The 19,065-nt window shown below is 44.1% G+C and overlaps 1 protein-coding gene across 6 annotated transcripts in view; it reads left to right on the forward strand.

Annotated features, from left to right (window-relative positions):
- The window catches only part of Thrb (thyroid hormone receptor beta), a 327,980-nt gene that overhangs the window by 299,952 nt on the left and 8,963 nt on the right, over positions 1 to 19,065 (forward strand). For all 6 annotated transcript variants that reach the window (XM_010640155.3, XM_010640157.2, XM_010640156.2 and 3 more), the window contains 3 exons: positions 2,094 to 2,299; positions 11,243 to 11,389; positions 17,261 to 17,519. In XM_010640155.3, coding sequence (XP_010638457.1) covers positions 2,094 to 2,299; positions 11,243 to 11,389; positions 17,261 to 17,519 — 612 coding nt within the window. The remainder of the gene's footprint in view (positions 1 to 2,093; positions 2,300 to 11,242; positions 11,390 to 17,260; positions 17,520 to 19,065) is intronic.

Below are 19,065 nucleotides of genomic sequence, written 5' to 3' on the forward strand. Positions count from 1 at the left end.
CTGCCCTTTTGTCAGGCACTGCTATTAATGATTTCTACTGCCATAAACTTTTGCACTTCAGTGAGAGGGATCCCAACTGTTAGCTAAAAATTAAAAAGGAAAGAAAGAGAAAATGCAAGGAGAATTTTTTTCTGATATGAGGAAATAATCACGCTTATATGATAAATAGAATTCTCTCTCAGAAAATAAAAATCTATGGAATAACCTGTTTTGCATGATGGGGGAGACAGAATGGAGACTCATTCAAAAGGAAAAGGCTTGTGTCATGGTGTGAGGGAGAAAATCCTGAGTTAATCTCCACCTCTAGCTGTGTCTGTTCCTTATCTTTTAAAGGCTTTAGCCTTGCCAACAATGTGCCTGATAAGGACATGTGGCTACGATTAACTCAGACCAAATGCTTAGATATGTTACTATAATGAACCATTGTGATTGATCATCTATTTACTTAAGAACTTTAAGATATGAGCATTTATGAGATTAAGAAACTCTGATAATCCAGATTGTGTGGAGAAAAAAAAAACCGAGGTGTTCCTGACTTGTTTGGGAGGCATTTAAAGAGCCCAGGGATTATAATAAAAAGAATAATCTGAGTCTCAGCACTGCCAGTTACTAGCTGTGTGGCCTCCAGTATTAACCCTTAGGAAGGTTGTGTCCAGGATTCTATCAGATATTAATGTCAAGTGTAACAGACTCTGACACACTAGAAGCACTTAAGCAACGTGGCTCTGTCTGTTTTTACCCTTTGCTAAAAGAACCACAGTGACTTAACAGGCCTTGTTAATACATCTTACAGCTATAATGCTCATTTTGACAATCCAATCCAGTCTACATTACTGGGGTTTAGTATTCTGTTTGTGGGTTATCTGGGTACCTTGATTTTCTTCCTCCTGCTACGTCTGCCTCCCCCCAGGGCCAGGGATTTAGCTCAGTGGCACCTCGCCTGCCTTTCAAACACAAGGCCCTGAGTTCAATCCCTGGTACAAAAGAAAAAGAAAAAAAAAAGTAGAAAGAAATGTTCCCAGAACATGATGTTATAGAATTGGAGTCAGGAGGCCTGGGTCTGGCTCTGCCATGAACTTGCTCTCTGACTTCAGACAAGTTATCGCCTCTCTGGTTCAATTTCCTCCTCTGTGAAAGGAGGAAGTTGGATGACATCTAAAGTCCCTTTTGGTTCTAAAACACTGTGATTTTGCAACTTCCTATTCCAATGATAGTAACTTTACAAGAGACTAGTAAAATGGTTTTAAAAATTAACCATGGAAGTACATGTTTCTTATTACCAGCTCTTATTTCCCTTTTGCACAAGTAATAAAAGTTATGGTTATTTTTACCGAGCCCTTACAGTGCATTATAACATTTAGTGCCTTACGCAGAGTATGACTGATCTCATTTCACTTAGGAAAAAATGAAAGAAAGCTCAGAGCGTCTAAGTACCTTTCCAGAGGTCACAAAGCCTGAAATATTCAAATCCACATCTTCCTAGAGTCTGAAACCTGGGCTCCTTAATTACCATTGCGAGTTGACCAAGTAAGAAGTAGTGTGAAATGAGTATCTGAAGCCCAAGACCAGCCCAGCATGTTCTAATTAGCCCTAAAGGGAACCAGGGAAGAGTTGGGGTCCTTTTCCCCTGAGAAGGGAACCAGGAGCCTCCCCTTACAACTTCACCATTTCTCTTTCACCCAAAGTCTCCTTACAAAGAGCCACTTTAAGAAAGGAAAGGAGAACAGTGGCCATGAGCGTGAGTTCGATGACTGATTGGACAGATTTACCTGTGACCCTGCAGGCAGGACAGAGTTCACTTCCCTCTGCCTCACTCTTTTCTAGGGCTCCCTTCTGTGGAGTTGGAGTTCCCAGTGCCCAAGTTCCCCAGAGCTTTATTTTAGAAAGCTGACTGGGCACTGGGAATTGGGTACAAGGCCTCATGTTCCACAATGGCTGACCAGTAGCAAAGGCCCCAATGGGACCTAACCTCCCCCCTAAGAAACCCACTGGGCCACTTGTGCCTCAGCGGCCCCCACCCCAGAGGCTCCAGGATGTGCGGTCTGCCACATGTTGGGAATATCCATGTGTATCCTCACCTTTCTCCCTCCCAGTGGTGCTGGATGACAGCAAGAGGCTGGCCAAGAGGAAGCTGATTGAGGAGAACCGGGAAAAGAGGCGGCGGGAAGAGCTGCAGAAATCCATAGGGCACAAGCCAGAGCCCACAGATGAGGAATGGGAGCTCATCAAAACTGTCACTGAAGCTCACGTGGCCACCAATGCCCAGGGCAGCCACTGGAAGCAAAAACGGAAATTCCTGGTAAGGTGTCCTTGTAGGTGCTTTCTTCCTGGACTCAGTGAGTCCACAAAATCCTGGGCTGCTCAAAATCCTGTGAGTCCTCATCATGCTGGGTGATGCCAGGTTTCACTGATAGAGGAACTGCAACTCTGATGGGACAAGGACATTGAAGTAATGAGTTCTAAGGCCAGTTTTGAACAAACTAGTGAAATTTGCTGTCTACTAGCTTTCCCTTTTTTATTTTCTTCTCTCAGATGCCCAGTAGGTACATGCTTAGTCCACTTAAGATTCCTCCAAAATACCATTCTCCTTTAGAATAACTTTTAGGGTAAGGTGTCCCATACCTCAAATGTGTTTTTATGTCAACAGAGCTCCAAATTTTTAGCTTGAATTAATGAGATTGAGTCCAGAAAGACCGTGGAAATGAAGAAATGGGGATTCGGAGAGGGTGTGCAGAGAAGACAACCCTTTCCAGACCCTTAGAAATATTGGTGTTTCATAGTTTTGTACAAACTTGCACTTGTGAAAGCCTTTCCCATTCACTTCTCACCTAGTCTTCAGAATGTTTGGAAGGAGGTGGGAATTTCTATCCTCATTTCACAGAAAATGCAAACTGAGCCAAGTTCACACCGGTAAAAATTGACTCAGCTGGGTCCAAAAGCCATCTCAGCTCTTTTGGTTCCAAATCAGGCTCTGCGTGAACCTCATTAGGTGGACTACCCACCTCCGCCCACGTCTGCCCCCCTCAGAGACTAACCCTGCTCCTAGGTAGTGACCGGAAGCCCTTTATGAGGATGTTGCTGAGTTCCGATATCGGGTGTCCTGCAGGGCCACTTGCATCCCCAGGGAGTAGCAGAGGACCTCCTCACCTGGAATCCTGTTTGGGTTTTTTTGTTTTTCTTTTGGTGTGTTTGTTATCTGGGATCAAACTGGGCACCTTGCCCTTGTGAGGCAGGCAGGGGCACCACTGAGCTAAATCTCCAGCCTAGGACCTCCTCATCTGAACACAGAGATACAGCAATAGAGTTATCCTCGTACCTCAACATGAGTGTTACAATGAAATAAGTCTTTTGTTGATATCACAACTTTATATATAATCCACCTGCCCTGAAGTAATTTCTCTTGGTCTCAATGAGATGATAATGCCAGCACTTTGTTAATGGCCTTCACTAATAACAGTGTTATCAAATCCTTAGATGATAGTCTTAAGTGTTTTGCATACATTGACTTCCTGTACCAACCCTAGAGGTAGATAATGTTGGTATCTCCACTTTACAGCAGAAAGCTAAGAGAGATGTTTAGGAAACCCATCCAACCTCCCCCAGGTAGTACATGGCGGCAACAGGTGCAACCAGCCCCGGGCTCTTCACTCTTGTCACTATGCCATGCAACTTGCCATCTGCACAAACCCCAAAAGCCTCTGAAAAAAACAAGCACCTTGCAAGGGCAGCCTCATGGTACATTCACCTTGCATCCCCAGCCTCCCCCACTGTATCTTCCTGGAAATTAAAATGACACTCATTCTCAATCAATAGATCAGCATTACCCAGTATATTCAGGACAGAGGAAGACAAGAGTCCTGACTGACCACAAGCTTAGGTCTCTCATTTCCCTCATTGTGTCAGCCACAAATGGTTCACCATTTCCAAGCCTGGTGTTACTTTCTTATTTCAACTAGTGCACAAGTAGTGAAATTCAAGCTGAATTCAAGTCCAGGGTAAGACATGGAACCAATTTTAGACTTCCCCTAGAGAATTTTACATTTTTTGTTTTTTTTTACTTCTGAAAAACAATGGTTACTAGTCCCAGTAGTCACTAACGGTAGTCATTAAACCAACTTCAGTGGCAATTAAGGTGCTTCTTTTCCGATTCTCAACATTTATTATTTTATTTAAGAAACATTTATTGAACATCTAATACATGCCAGAAAGTAAGTCAGCCACATTGCAGTGGAGGGAATAGACAATAAGGCCTAAACAAGATAAATACAGGTAGTGAGAAGGCAAGGAAAACAATAAACCACATGACAGAACAGAGTGTTTGTGAACTGGAAATGGAGAAGAACTTCATTTGTCTAGACAGGAATGTGCAGACAGAAAAGGGCTCTCCAAGGAGGTAACATTTGAGCTGTGACTGAAAGCTGAGAAAATTAACCTCTAAGAAAACATTATCACATCTCCCCATACCTCCTGATCCCCTTAGCAAAGATAGCATTGAGGTCTGTACCTGCCTGTGACTTATAAGCTCCAGATAGTCTTCACTGATCTGATGGAACCAAAAGAGTGTGGCACAGAACGATTTTTCTTTAAGAAACTTATAATTTAGAGCAAGTGTTTTATATACCAGTCTCCCTCCCCATGGAGCTGTCATACTTTTGTAGATCCTTGATCTGTTCAAGAAATTGTCACTCTTGATCCAAATATAAATAATTTCCTCTCCAAGCCAAGTATTTCTAGAGTAGTCCTGGGGAGAGACGAGAACTCCTCCACTCTCCCACCGGTCTCTACAATGCATTTTATGTGCAGCAGCCAATTGCCTCCTACTCTGTGTCACTCCTGCACCTCCTGTGTGCAGAAACCACCTTCCCCTCAGTATTAATACTTCACTGCCAGCTCCATATGTGGCTGGAACTCGTGGCTGGAACTGCCCTTCAAGATGGCTGCCATTCCCACACTCTTCCCTGTATACACAGCCAGTTCGATGTCTTCCTTCTGTCCTGGAATCTGAGCTATTCTGTGATTCCTTTAAACGATGGATTTTGGCAGAAGAGATGCTTGAGTGAATGACTTCTAAGTCTTGGCCATAATAAGATTTGTAGTTCCCATTTGGGTCCTTTGGAGGTGGAAACCAACTCTTACTTAAAAATGGCCAAGTATTCTAAGATAACCATGTTGTGAGGAAGCCCAAGCTAGCTACATGAGATAGACAAGATTCTTAACCAACCCAGGCACCAGAAAAGAGAGGAAAGAAGCTTCCAGTGACACCAGACTATACAGCCATTTGATGTCAATGGTATGAGGGACAACAAGTAAGACACCCTTGAGCCCCAAGTTGTGCTATCAACCCCTAGAACACCAAAAGATCATTTGGAAATTGTTGTTTTAAGCCATTGTGTTGTGGAGTAGTTTGTTACACAACAATACATAACTAGAATAGAACTGTGTGTGTTTGTGTGTGTGTGTGTGTGTGAGTTAGGTTGAACATACAATTCCGCTGGCCTGTCCTCGGAGACAGTACAGTTAAGCTCTTGGTCCCAGTGAGTTTATATATTTAAGATACTACATGTAGAGGGATAACTTTATTCTTCTGTTTGCAATAACATTAAGAATCCTTACTTGAAGACAGCCTTGCTAAATGCTGTCCATGTCTGAAAGGTCCAGGGATAGATGGGCTTTTACATTTAGAATTTGTATCTCGTGTATGGTTAGATGGCCCTTTTTGGGCTCGCAACACTGCTACACTTATTATTTCATTGATTTTTGTGTGTTGCTATGCCATCTTGTTTTGAAGAATAATATGCAAATATCTATTATGTTAATAATGGTATAGTGATACGCCATGAGAGATTAAAAAGTACACCTTGTCATAAAAGCTAGAAGTATTCATTTTGCTGGAATATGTTAGTTTATTCCCCCAAAGGAACTACTTCATCTCTTTCCACATGAGGACTAGAAAAATGGACTGGTGGTTGGACTTTGGTTTTAAATCTTCACTACAGTCTTTGGCAAGTGAGGAACTTTGGCAAAATCATGCAGATTTTCATAGAGCCATGCATTAAAATGACTTCAAAACACATTTAAATCATGTAATTTTCTAGTTCTCACCAATCTACTCAAATATGAGGCTACATAAATGCCAAGTTTTACCACCAACGATTTATATGATGGTGATGATAGAAAGGCAATGTGGGCTGAGAAGGAACAAGCAGCATCCAATGTCAAACAAGGGAAAGCCGGTCTCTCCATCAAGGGTAGCTCACTGCTATACCTCCCCGTGTGGAAAGTCATTTGCTTTGGCATAAACTGCATGGCAGCAACAGTCTTGCTCTTCACCACTGTTAAAATGTGTTGACACGGTCTCATTATTCTCGGCTTGGTTCATATGCAAAGGAGTGGCTTTGTGTGGACTTTCTACCAAATGTTAAATGTGACCATTACAATCAGGCCAAGCCTGCCCAATTTTCCCTGGCAGACTCACTCTCTGATCTCCCATATTCTCAAGTGGGGCAGCCTCAGAGAGAGGGCATCAACAGATAAGGTAAGGTGAGTGATCAGACCTTGTTTGAACAGGTCATAGGCCAAGGGCAATCAAGTCAGGAAGGCATGTATCACCCACAATGGTCATTGCTGCAGGAGAAGACTGGGGAGCTCTGTAGTCAATGGACAATGGAACCAAACAGCTTGGGCCTGGCTCTTGCCTTACTGCTTTCTACTTGTGTGACCTTGAACAGGTAATCTCACTTCTGTGAAGCTCAAGTGCCTTGGGTCTTTAACCAAATAACCAAAGCAGAAGTTACACAGGATCTAACAGTGCCTGGCTTATTGTTAACAACCACACATGCAGTTACTGTATGCATCATCCCTACCTATCACCTTTGCTATCTTTCTGGCTATGCCAGGAAAAGCGTGAGTCTGATGTCACATCACAAGGCCCCAGAACCTTGAATCACCACATCCTCTTGCCTAGCCTTGCAAAGGGGCAAGAAGACTGGAGAACAAGCAGAGGAAGAGTCCCATCTGACCCCACCCTACTTTGCATGTGCCAAAGAGCTACCAGGTCAAGCCAAGACATCCTTGGCTCTAAGCCAGTCACCTTAGAAGAGGTCAACTGGCCATATTTCCTACTTACCTTGAACAGCACCCATGCAACAGTCAAAGGAGACCCAGCTAGTCAACACTCAACGCAGCTTCCCTGAGTGCTGAGCAAGGGCCAATGCCACACCTACACACACCCTTCACTCTTTTTCACACCTATCCCCCTGCCTGGGTGAGTCACTCTGCATCCCTCACCCACATCCAGAGCATCTTCAGTCCCCAAGACATGTCTCAAATTCTTCTGCTTCTGTCCACCCTGCCACCCACATCAACCAGCCTATTTCAGCCCTACTGATATTGCCAGCCACTGTTTTCCTGTGCTGCATCCCGTACACACATGACCATAAATCCCACCATGCTTCTGTCCTGTTCACAGCCTTTTAGTGGATGCCCCCTCTGCATTTAGAATAAGCCCAGGTCCTCTCCCTGTCCACAGGATCTGGCATGATGGGACCCTGCCTCCTTCTCTTCTTCAACTCAGGTCTTTGCTGTGCTCTTGCCACATGGGTCTCTGCAGACTTGGCATTGGCTTTTCCCTCTGCTGTAGATGTTCTTTCTCTGTCTTTTTGGAAGACTACCTCCTTGACTTGATTTAGGTCAAGCCCACACACTGTTTCTCAGTGGGGCCTTCGCTGACCACCCTATCTCTGTGCAGTACCTCCAGTCTTATCACAAAGTGAAATTCTTTGATGGATGTCTTTTGTCACTACAATGCAAGTTCCTTGATGACCCATTGTTCATTGCTATAATCTCGGTATCTAATATATAGTCTAGAACTAGATCTGGCTTATAGTACTTGGTTGGATACATGTATGAATGATCATTTATTCATTCACTCAATCATTAAACGTTCTACCCTCACCATCTGCCCAACATCTTGTACATAGCAGACAAAGATAGAGAAGGCTCGTCCCCCAACTCTTTGAAAAATTTGTATCACTAATATGTACCTATATATAATAACAACAATAAAAATGATATAATAAATGCCTAATGCCATAGGAGTGATAATATGTGAGCCACCATGCACGTCCAGGAGAGGTATGTATCATTTCCAACTGAGGTCACCTAGAAAGAAGTCGAGAAGACAGGATTTTGACTTGGGTCTTGAACAATGGATAAGACTTGGAATGGACAAAGATGAAAGACAGAAGTGGAGACATCAGCAAAACAGAAAAGTGTAAAGCAAGTTGTCGGGGAGACATAAAGTCCACTGGGCTGGACGCATAGGTCCACTTAGGGCAAAGAGGAGTCATGGTGAGAGTTGGAAGGCCCCCGTGAGCTAGCAGTTGGGCCCACAGAGGCACAGTCAGGCCTTCCCCACAGTTTTGCACTGGTGAGTCTACACTCCAGAGACGTATCATCAGTACCCGGGTTGATCAAGCACATAAGGACATACTGTATAGAAGAGCAAATGTGTTTTATGTGGTGGTATACAAGGCTATAATCAGATATCTACAGAATCAGATATCTAACATGGTCAAACGATGTTGAATTGTGTGTTGTCCTTATCAGGAAAAAATCTGCAGGAAAGTCACAAACAGGGTTGCATTACTCTGCCTTAATTTCTCATACCTGATACAAACTTGTGTTGATTCATAGATTGTACAGCTGTATAATTTTTTCTACCCTATTATATATTTTTCAAGAGAAAAGTTCCTGAAGTTATATCTCAGGGGTTAATTGCAATTAAAGTTGCTATATTTCTTTACATAATTTCACTTATTTTTTTTTCAAATCTTTGGAGAAGTTACAGGTAGTGAGTCAATTACCCTATATACCCAAAGAATAAATGGAATTAACTAACATCAGCATTAACTCACTGATATTTCAGATAATATGGAATTTTTCATTTAAATATAAACAGATTATAGCCATCCATATTCTTGCGTTCAGCTGGGCCAAAACCACATTATTAAATATTTTTATTTCTAAGAAATGTTCCTGCATATATAAAATGTATATCACACATTAATTCTCTATTAACAAGCTATTTATTTTGAATGTGTACCCACATTCCTTTTATCAGTTGGTCTTGCTAAAGGACTTGTGAAGTAGACAGGAAACATGGGATGAGCCTCAAGTTCAAAGTCAAGAAGGAATGATAAAGACCAGCAACAGGTCTGAAGGATGCAGGGAAGAGCAGCAGCCAAGGGGAAAAAAAAAAGGATGGAGAGAGGTGTAGCTATGCATTATTCCATCCATTCTCTGTACATCTAGAAAGGCTGAAAATTAGGAGCCTTTCATGGGTTTGTCATGTCTGCAGTGACCCAAAATGTTGTCATTCACCCTGAAAACACAACAGCAACCAGATTTCACCCACTTACCCACTGCACCAGAACAAACTAAACTCTGAAGAACCTGTAGATAAAGAGGTAACTGCTACCAGCAAGTACCATGTCATGTGACAAGTTTACAAGTCCTGCCTGAGGCTGGACGCATGGGGCCTACTGTTTCTGTTTTCCCTGGTTGGAGTCACCCTACAAGAAAGAGGCTCCTATGCTGCTTTTTCTCTACTAGAAGTGAGGTGTGAGCAGCACCGGGATATGTGGGAAGAGCCATGGCCATTGGGCTTCTCCAAGCTGGCTTTAGTTGCTGCCATCCCAGGGTTCCTAGAGTGTGACCCAAGACTACCAGTGCCAGCATACCCTAGAGACACTCATTAGAAATGCAGGTTCTCTGGCTCTACCTCTGCCCCACTGCATCAGCAGTACTGGGAGTGGGACCCAAATATCAGGGGCTCATGATGCACAGTAAAATGTGGGGACTGAGATATCAATCAGATTCTTGACATAGTGAGTGTCCTCACTACTCTGCTAGGGAGGGGTTGGGTCCTGCTCACCTCTCTCCCAGTGTCAGTTCCTCTTCCCTTTCACTCCTGCCCACCCTCCCCAGCTTCATCTTCTGGGTGCCTAAAAGGGACCAGGCCTTGTTCAGGTCTATTCCCAGTAGCTTCTAGGCAATGGTGACCACCATCTAACAGGCCTCAGGTCTGTGCTCTCCTCTTGACAGTTATACTTCCTGATCAAGGCTGGAGGGGCTTTCAGGGGAGTAATAGGAGTACAGGGTCTACTTCCTTTTTTAGAACCTGTTCAGGGAGTGTAAGCCTTGCTGTGGAGCTGGGAGATGGGACACACAGAAAGGGTACTAGACAGACTCATAGCCACCCACCTCCCAGCCCAGGGCTCATCCAGACATTATTACTCTGCCTGACCTCTGCCTTGCTGATCCGTAAACCAGGTCTTGTGTGAGGATTACCTGACATAGAGTAGTGTGTGCAGGAGCTGACTCACTTGTAGGCCACAAAATAAATGGTTAACAGTATCACGAAGATGAGAGGGCATTAGACAGAACTGCTCCCGAAAGCAAGCGCAAGGTGACAGGATGGCTCCTGTGGACCTGGGGAGCCCAAGGTGCACACAAGTCCCATGGGGCCCTGGCTAAAATGCCAACTCTGCAACATCAGGTCTGGGGAGGGGCCTGTGTCCCTGGATGACACCCGTGCTGCCACTTGCCTCTTGAGCAGCAAGGCCATGGATGGTTCCTGAGCAAGTAAACAGCAGAGCAGTGCCCCAAAGACAGCATTAGTATATTTCCACTCTGCCCTAAGGTTGGCCACATCCACCCAGCTCAGCTCCCTACAGGAAGCCTCAAGATCAGCCCCCATAGTGCTCAGCTGAGACCACCTTAAACTGGAGTCTGAGGGCAAGGAGGAAGCAACTTGGGTCCCAGCCAGAAGGAATCCCGAGGTGCTGTTTACTAGGTGTCCCTGACCCTGCCTCTGCCTGCACTGTGCCCACCTCGTCCACTCTCACCAGAATGCTCTGAAAATGCCCTACCACAGCCGGCACGACGATGTCACCATACACCTTCAGGTGCACAGAAGCAGAACACAAATTCCTTCTTCCTCCTCCCCCCACCTGGACATTATCCTTGGGGGCCAATTAAAGCAATGACCAAGACATACATTTCTGCGCAAGGAAATAAATGATGTAAATGAGGTGAACACCATATAATTTGTGAATAAAGAAGGTGGAAATGAAAAACTTCAACAAATGTCAGTTCAGAAGAAATTCTCTGCCACGGGTGAATGAGAATAAATCAAGCTCCCTTCAGCTTCTGCCCTTAAATCTTTGTTTCTCCTCCTTAGCCAGAAGATATTGGACAAGCACCGATAGTCAACGCCCCAGAAGGTGGCAAGGTCGACTTGGAAGCCTTCAGCCATTTTACAAAAATCATCACACCAGCAATCACCAGAGTAGTGGATTTTGCCAAAAAGTTGCCTATGTTTTGTGAGGTGAGTACACTGTTTTTCCTTCTGTGTTATTTCTCATTAGAGTTCTATGAATTTCCAGGAGTACTGGGAATTGTTTATAATTTACTATTAACTAGCAGGATTTCGTCATCCGAAAGCAGCGTCAGTGCAGTGCAAACACACTTTATCTCATGCACATGTCCCCACCTGCTCTCCTCTGCCACCACTCATTAGCCTGTCCATGGAAGGGCCCTTTAGATCCTTCTATGCCCGACTCCAGGCCTCAGGGAATAAAATCCTAATAAGATATTTGACTTTGCTAGCACTAATCCCAATCCTTATGACAGACTTACAGGGCAGATTTTTTAGATCCCACTTTACAGATGGGCCAAATTACAATCAAAGAGATTAAGCTGATTTACCTAAATGTACCATGGTTTGAACCTAGGTCTATATTCTTTCTACAACATATCCCAGCAAAAAAGCTGCATGGTGTTCTTAATCTTCAAGAATAAAATCCAGTAATCCTGACGAGAGCAAGGCTATGATATCACCTTGAGTCTCATCTTTCTCTATAAACTCGCTGTTTCTTGCCCCATCTCCAGTGCAGTGCACAGGGCTCACCCACCAGAGCACACAGAGACTCTCCCTCGGGGACATTTCCTCCCACACTCAGCTGTCCTGTTGTGTGGCAGCTGAGGGCACGGGCTTTGCAGTTGGCTGTGTGGATGAGAATCCTAAACGAGATACTTAATGTCTGTGATCCTCAGTGATCTTGTCTTTAAAATGGGAATTGTAATAGTGTCTTGAGCTGTTCAAAGTTCAAACGGGATCATCTATAAACAGTGCTAAAACAGCGCCTGGGTCTAGTGTTCCATGAATTTTAGCTGCCCGTACTGCTGTTATTTCAGCTATGACATTCCCAGCCTGCCTTTAACTTTTTTTTTTTAATCAAGAGGGGTTGTGTTTTCAAAAGACTCCATCAGGTGACAGTCTGTTGCTCTTCACACCTTCCAGGGGACCCAGAAAGATGCCATGTTAGAGATCACACACTGCTGTGACCTCTCCATAAGCTACCTGAGTGACGCGTGACGCAGTCTCAGCTAGGGAAAGGCTGAGTTTCCCCACCTGAAATGGCTCCACGCTGCCCCGGCCTCCAGCTCATCAGTTCTCTTGTGTTTGCAGTAACGGGAACACAGCTGAATTCAGAGCAGCCTCAGACACTGAAGGGAACACTTCCCACTGCCTACATCTGCGCCTCCTCCAAAGCCATACCCACAAGGACAGGACTGTGCCTTTAGGACATTAGTGTCTGAGACCTTTGCCTAGCTCAGAGAGACAGAGACAGAGACAGAGACACAGAGACGGTGCGCATGAGAGAGAACACATTTGCCTCCCCCTGGTCCCAGCTTCACCGCCCTGGGAGTTAGGTATCTGAGTCAGTTCAGGCTGCCATAACAAAATGCCACAGAGTGGGTGGCTCATAAACCACAGAACGTTATAATTCTACAAGTACAAGATCAAGATGCCCGAAGATTCTGTGTCTGCTGAGGGCCTACCTCCTTGTTCTCTGACTCTTCATACTGTGTGCTCTCTTGGTGAGAGGCACCAAGGAGCTCTCTAGGGTCTCTTTTATAAAGACACAAATTGTCTACATGCCTTATGACCCTATGCCCTGCCCTAGGACATTGTCACTTCCCAGTGCCCACAGCTCCAGGGTTATCACATCAGGGATGAGGCTGCAACACAGGGATTTTGGAGCAGCAAAACATGTAGCCCACAGTGCTACCCACAACCTGCAGTCGGGGTGGCTCATACCCAGGTGGAGGAGTCCGTGAATTCTGAAACAGGCATTCTGACTAATCTCTTTATTCAGTGTGGAGGTTTGTATGCCTCTGGCATCTTTTTTTAAAGTTATTATTTATAAAAATTTTGGAAGATATTACAAAAACAACACATATTCACTGAGACTTTACACAACATAGTAAAATAAAGGTAATGATTCATTATAACACCGCCAGCAATCTGGAACTTACCTTGGTCTTTTTTCAGAGAGATGAGGTGTGAGCAAAAAGGACAGTGAATACTTAATTTTTTAAAGTGTATTACAGCAAAAGACACATCGTCATTAATCCCCCTCAGAATATTTCTTGTCACTTAGAACACACTTACCTATGATGACTGCCACTTTCTGAGGCAGTTTTGGAAGTCCTCTTTCCTGAATATCTTTAGCTGTTCCATCCTGGCTGCCTCAAGTGTCCTGAACTAACTCAAAATGTTTACCTTGCATGGTCATTTTGAATTTGGCAAAGAGCCAGAAATCACATGGTGCGAGAGCCAGGGAAGGAGATGGTTGAGGATGAATGAACTGTGACGCTTCACGAGCTGCCGTCCCGTTACGTGCACTCTGCTGCAATGTTCACCACATTTTTATGACACCTCAGAAGGGTATCTGCGAGAGGACTTGCAGAATTGCTTCAGAAAGTGGCAAGGGGATAAGTGTATTCAAAGTGAGGGAGACTATTTGAGGGAATTAATGGTAATGCGTCTTTTATTGTAATGATTTTTCATTTAAATAGTTACAGTATATTTGATCACCTCTATCATAAGTGTGCAGTACATAAACTCACCCCTGTAATCAGTATCAAGATCCAGAAGCAGAATACTGCCCACAGCCCATTGCACCTGACTTTACGCTCCATGGTGGGATCTATCACCTAAGTGTTCTTTCAAAAATGACTTTTAGGGACCATATAGTGTTCAAAAAAGTGGGGCTACCATAATTCTTCTCACTGGGTCAGTAATTCATTTCCAACCTACAAGCTCCAATGACCATACTAGCAACTGTGCTCTGCTAGTATAACTAATCCCTAAGGGTAAATCCTAGACACTGAATTTAAGGACCAGGATGGGTGGGTGGAGGGGTAGGTAGACAGGTAGACAGACAGATAGACAGACAGATCAATCTTTTCTGGCCTTTAATATGTGTTGCCAAATTACCCCCAGGAGAGAGAGTGTGCTCCCACACCTCCACATGGGTTCTTGTTTCCTCTTTTGCCGACTCTGAGTGTTTATTTTTTGTTGGGTCGGCTCTGTGTACTGGGTCTCCCCAGGTCCTATCTCTCTCTGTCTCCCTGGCTGTGTCCCTCTGATCCCAGCCTTGGTATCCGAGGATGAGCTCTACTGAGTTCACTGCCTCAAGTTAGCCTCACAGTCACACAGCAAGCATGCATCCACTGCCCACCAGATACGTCTTTTAAAATGCAAAACTCGTGTAAACCAGCCACTAGAGAGTATTTATTTCAGCTAAAGAAAAAGGGGAGAGAAGAAGCTGTCTCCATCCCCAGTAATCAGCACACTGTCTCCTCACGACTGCACCATGATGAGGGGTCAACATGGAACTTTCCAAGCATAGATTGTGGCGAGCTGCTCTCTCCAAGTTCCCCTTAGAAATGGAAGCCTGCTCTCTTGGGCCAGATTCTATCTGTCTTTCAAACATGGTATTTTGTTTACAAAAAAGAGGAAGGTGGCACTTTTAAGGCAGAGATGCGTAAGTTTCCAGTGTTGAAGGCCACCGGGCACCTGTCACATTCTCCTCAAAACCCACAAAGGGTAAGGGACAGAACAGGGCCCTGCACTAGCTGTTCAAGGCGTGGCCTGCAGGTCCCAGGTGGTCCTGGAGCCTGGACTCTCTCGCAGAGGCAGCTTGACCTGTCTGCTGTTCAGTGTGTCACGGTAATTCTTCTTCTAAGATCCCTGCCAACCAGAACCAAGCTGGTGTGACACCAACTCCGCAAGATCTAAAATCATTGCCAGCAAAGCTGCCAAAACCAAACATAAGAACCACTCCTGGAACGTTCCACTGTCGTTGCCAGTCAACCTGAGCAGTGCTGTCCTAGGGAGACACAAAAACTCTGTGGGAGACCCCTGCTTCTCTGCCTGTCAGGCCCTCTTGGAACATTCTCACAAGGAGAGCCTTGTGGCAGGGGCCTAAGAGATTATGTATCCACATGTTAAATCTCACCAAGATCCTATAAACCTGTCTCAAAGGAAATGGCATCTGGTCAGGTTTTTAAGTATTGATGATCCTTTGTAAACACTGACTCAGCTTTCATTTAAGTTTGAACTAATCATCAACAGTAGGTTTTAAAAAGGAATCTATTACTTCATTTATAAGAAGACTTAACTTCAGAGATGGGGCCTGCCCCAATTTGCATACTTTGTGACAGATGTAAAATATAGTGGTTTTATCTGATTAGGAATTTCCATGGCTGTTCTTTGTCAGTGATTCCCAAGAGTAGGGTTCTTGAGCATTATTACCTGGGAACTTGTGAGGAAACCAGAAATTGGGGCCAGCAATCTATGTTTAACATGCCTTCCGGTGACCTGAGGGTGAAAAGGGGAACTGCTACCTTTGGCATCTGAGCCAGCCTGTGCCCTCTCCTGCCAGTCCATCCTCTCACCCGCAGGGTCTCTCAAGCCCCAGCTTTGTCCTTTCTCCAATGCCTTGGGCCAGGATCCGAAGGCTGTAAGTGAGGGTTACAGCTCAGACCCTAAATGAAAGCAAATCACAGTGGTTTTTAAGTGTACAGAAGGAAAAGATTCATATGTATAGATCCCAGAACCAAATATTAAATGAACTGTATTCTGTAGAAAAAAGCTAAGCAGTTTGAAATGCAACGGTAAGATGACTAGGCTGAGCTAGTGAAAAATATGAAATACTATGGATTTTAAATGTAATTCAGTCGTATTACTTTCACTTTTACATAATAACCTGTAATGGATTAATGAGCCAAGAGCATGTCCCAAAAAGAACATGTAGTGGTAGATATTATGTATAATTTACACGTTAAATGTTTATGGAAACTTGGTCATATCCATGTTACTTCAAAAGAGTGTGTTCTCTTCTTATCTTGGCCCTGGATTTTGACAGATCTAGCTTCAAATCCTAGCCTCACCCCCGAAATATTCCTGTGACCCTTGGCATTTACTCCCCTTTCAGTTCCTCGGTTTTCACACTTCTGAATAAAATAAGATATAAAATATTTACCTCACTGAATTACTGTTAATATTAAACAAGGTAATGAATGTAAATCTTGGCGTGATGCCTAATTCATCAAAAACTCTTAGTAACTCAGAGCTGGTCAAATAAGCATTTAAACTTTCTCCCCACCCCAGAAAACATTAAAGTTTATTATGAATGTTACCCCGTCATCACAAATCCTAAGTAACAGGGTAACCAAATGAGCTTAAAATGAAATTGCACACTAGCAAAAAGATACAGTGTGTTGAGTAATTCTGGTATCTGAGTTACTGAGCAGAACATAACCTTAGGAACCACAAAGTCTGATTTGTGGCTCACCTCTGTGCTTGGGCAAAGCTTTTCTATCCATGGGCCTTGTAGGTAAACATAGTCTGTCGGCAACTTTCTAATTCTCTGCCTTTGGTGAGACTCCAGGAGTAAATTGTAAAAGAGGCCCAGCTGGCAGCTAAACAGTGGTCTGCTGCTAACTAGCGGAGCTACAAGACACACACCCCACACACAAAATGGTGAGTTTAGCATAAACTCTGCTCTCAGGTAATTAGGTAGAATTATAATTTTAAAACCCCAACCTAAAGAGTTATTAATAAAGTTACACATTGACTAGGATACCAGTTGAAGACCTATATTTGTCATAAAAGAAATGCAGACTACTGAGATGAAAGTTGATGAAGATTACAACCAACTTGGTATATAAAAACATAAAAACTAATTGTAGAAGGTCTGCCACCATCTAAGGAAAAATAACCTTGAGGTTAAAGAATCAAGATGAACATTGGTCGCAGAGGTCCTGTTGCTTTTAAGGTACTGCCTGTTGTCCTGACTGGCGTTTTCCCTCTTGTTCTTTGCTGATGTGAGCTGCTTCTTTCCAGCTGCCATGTGAAGACCAGATAATCCTCCTCAAAGGCTGCTGCATGGAGATCATGTCCCTTCGAGCTGCTGTGCGATATGACCCAGAAAGTGAGACTTTAACCTTGAATGGGGAAATGGCAGTGACACGGGGCCAACTGAAAAATGGGGGTCTTGGGGTTGTGTCAGACGCCATCTTTGACCTGGGCATGTCTCTGTCGTCTTTCAACCTGGATGACACGGAAGTAGCCCTCCTTCAGGCTGTCTTGCTAATGTCTTCAGGTGAGTGGGCCAAGACTCATTATGGATGTGAAAAGAGCTTTTTGGTTGTCTAGTGCTAATTCAACTTTTCAGGCTCCCTTTAGCTTAACTCTCCTTCAGTGAGAAATTTTCAGTTCACCAATGGCCTGGGAAATGAAGAGTGATGCTTTCTCCAGTTTCCCAAGGTGGTAGAAAGAAACCAAAGGAGACGTCTGAAAGATACTATGAAATGATAACACCTTCATTAGGAATTACCCAGCCTGTTTCAAAGTATTTGGCCAATCCTGCTTCCCCCTACTTTTATGTATACACAAAATATGGATGTGAGTGACCACACCTTTCTGATAAGTTCTGTGTGTGGAACCATGCATGAGAGCCAGAATTTGCTCATGGTTCAGCTACGTCTTGAGTTTCCCGGTATCTAATGCCTATGTAGCACAACAAAGCAAAACGTACAGGCTTAAAACATCCAAGATGGCTGAGACATCAAACAAAGCTCCAGACCTTTCTTTTTGCAGACTTCCCTCATGCAGGGTAGTTAGACATCTTACATGACTGTTGGACCCCAAGAGGGAGAGTCCCACGCACACAAAAGCAGAAGCTGCAGGTCCTATTCTGTAGTCACACATTATCATACCAGCCTAGAGCCAGCCCCAACCCAAGGGCTGACCTCCAGAGAGGAATACTGTAATGGCGAAGAAGACCCAGCCATCTTTAACCCACCATAGCTCACTCTCAGAACTGATGGCTCCTGTATGTGAAGGGGAAACAGTGCTGATGGTTTTCTTCAGCGATCTTGAGCCTTTAAGGGGAGTGTGGTTTCAGAGCCGTCCTTTGCATTCTCAGAGTACCTTGAATTTAGCTGGGCTCCAGCCCTTGTCTATAACTCTGGATGTTGCTTATCCATATCTCCCTCTGCACTGAGGGAAGACAGAGATGTATCTAACTGTACACCTAGCACCTGGGCCACTGTTCAGTAGAATTCAAGAAATGTTTATTGGATGAATGACCAAACATGTGGTTAAAATGTCAGTCATGAGTACGCTGGGAATCCTTTATATAGTTGATGATTTGTAGTTAACTCAGTAGAATTCCTTTTTTTATTTTTAGGTTGACTTAGAAATTTACTTCCTATAGGAAGTTTAGATATGGCAAATTTTTGAAAGAGGAATTATTTTTATTATGGAAGATTTCAAAAATATCAATAAATAGAATAACATAATGAGCCCTCTTGTAGCCTGTGGCAGAGAGACTCTAGGGACCCCCCTCCAGGTTCACGCCATTGTGTAATACCCTCCCCGTATGCGTTTACAGAACCTGAGATTTGCTTTTAGCCAGTAGAATACAGCAAATGTGATGCCACCTCTGGTGACTGGCTATGTTATGCAACACAGGATTCTTGCTAGCAGACTTGCTCCTCAGGCCTCTTTGGCTCCACGAGGCAGGTGGCCATGTGAGGAAAGTCACATGACTTTCCTATCACATGACAGGAAAGTGCAGCAGCCTGGAGAGCTGAGGGGGCCTGCTGTACAGCCAGTGAGCAGCCACAGCCTCAGCCCTTCAGGGA

This window comes from Fukomys damarensis, unplaced genomic scaffold (genome assembly GCF_012274545.1).
Source record: "Fukomys damarensis isolate Sample0158 unplaced genomic scaffold, DMR_v1.0_HiC HiC_scaffold_28, whole genome shotgun sequence".
Lineage (NCBI taxonomy): Eukaryota > Metazoa > Chordata > Mammalia > Rodentia > Bathyergidae > Fukomys > Fukomys damarensis.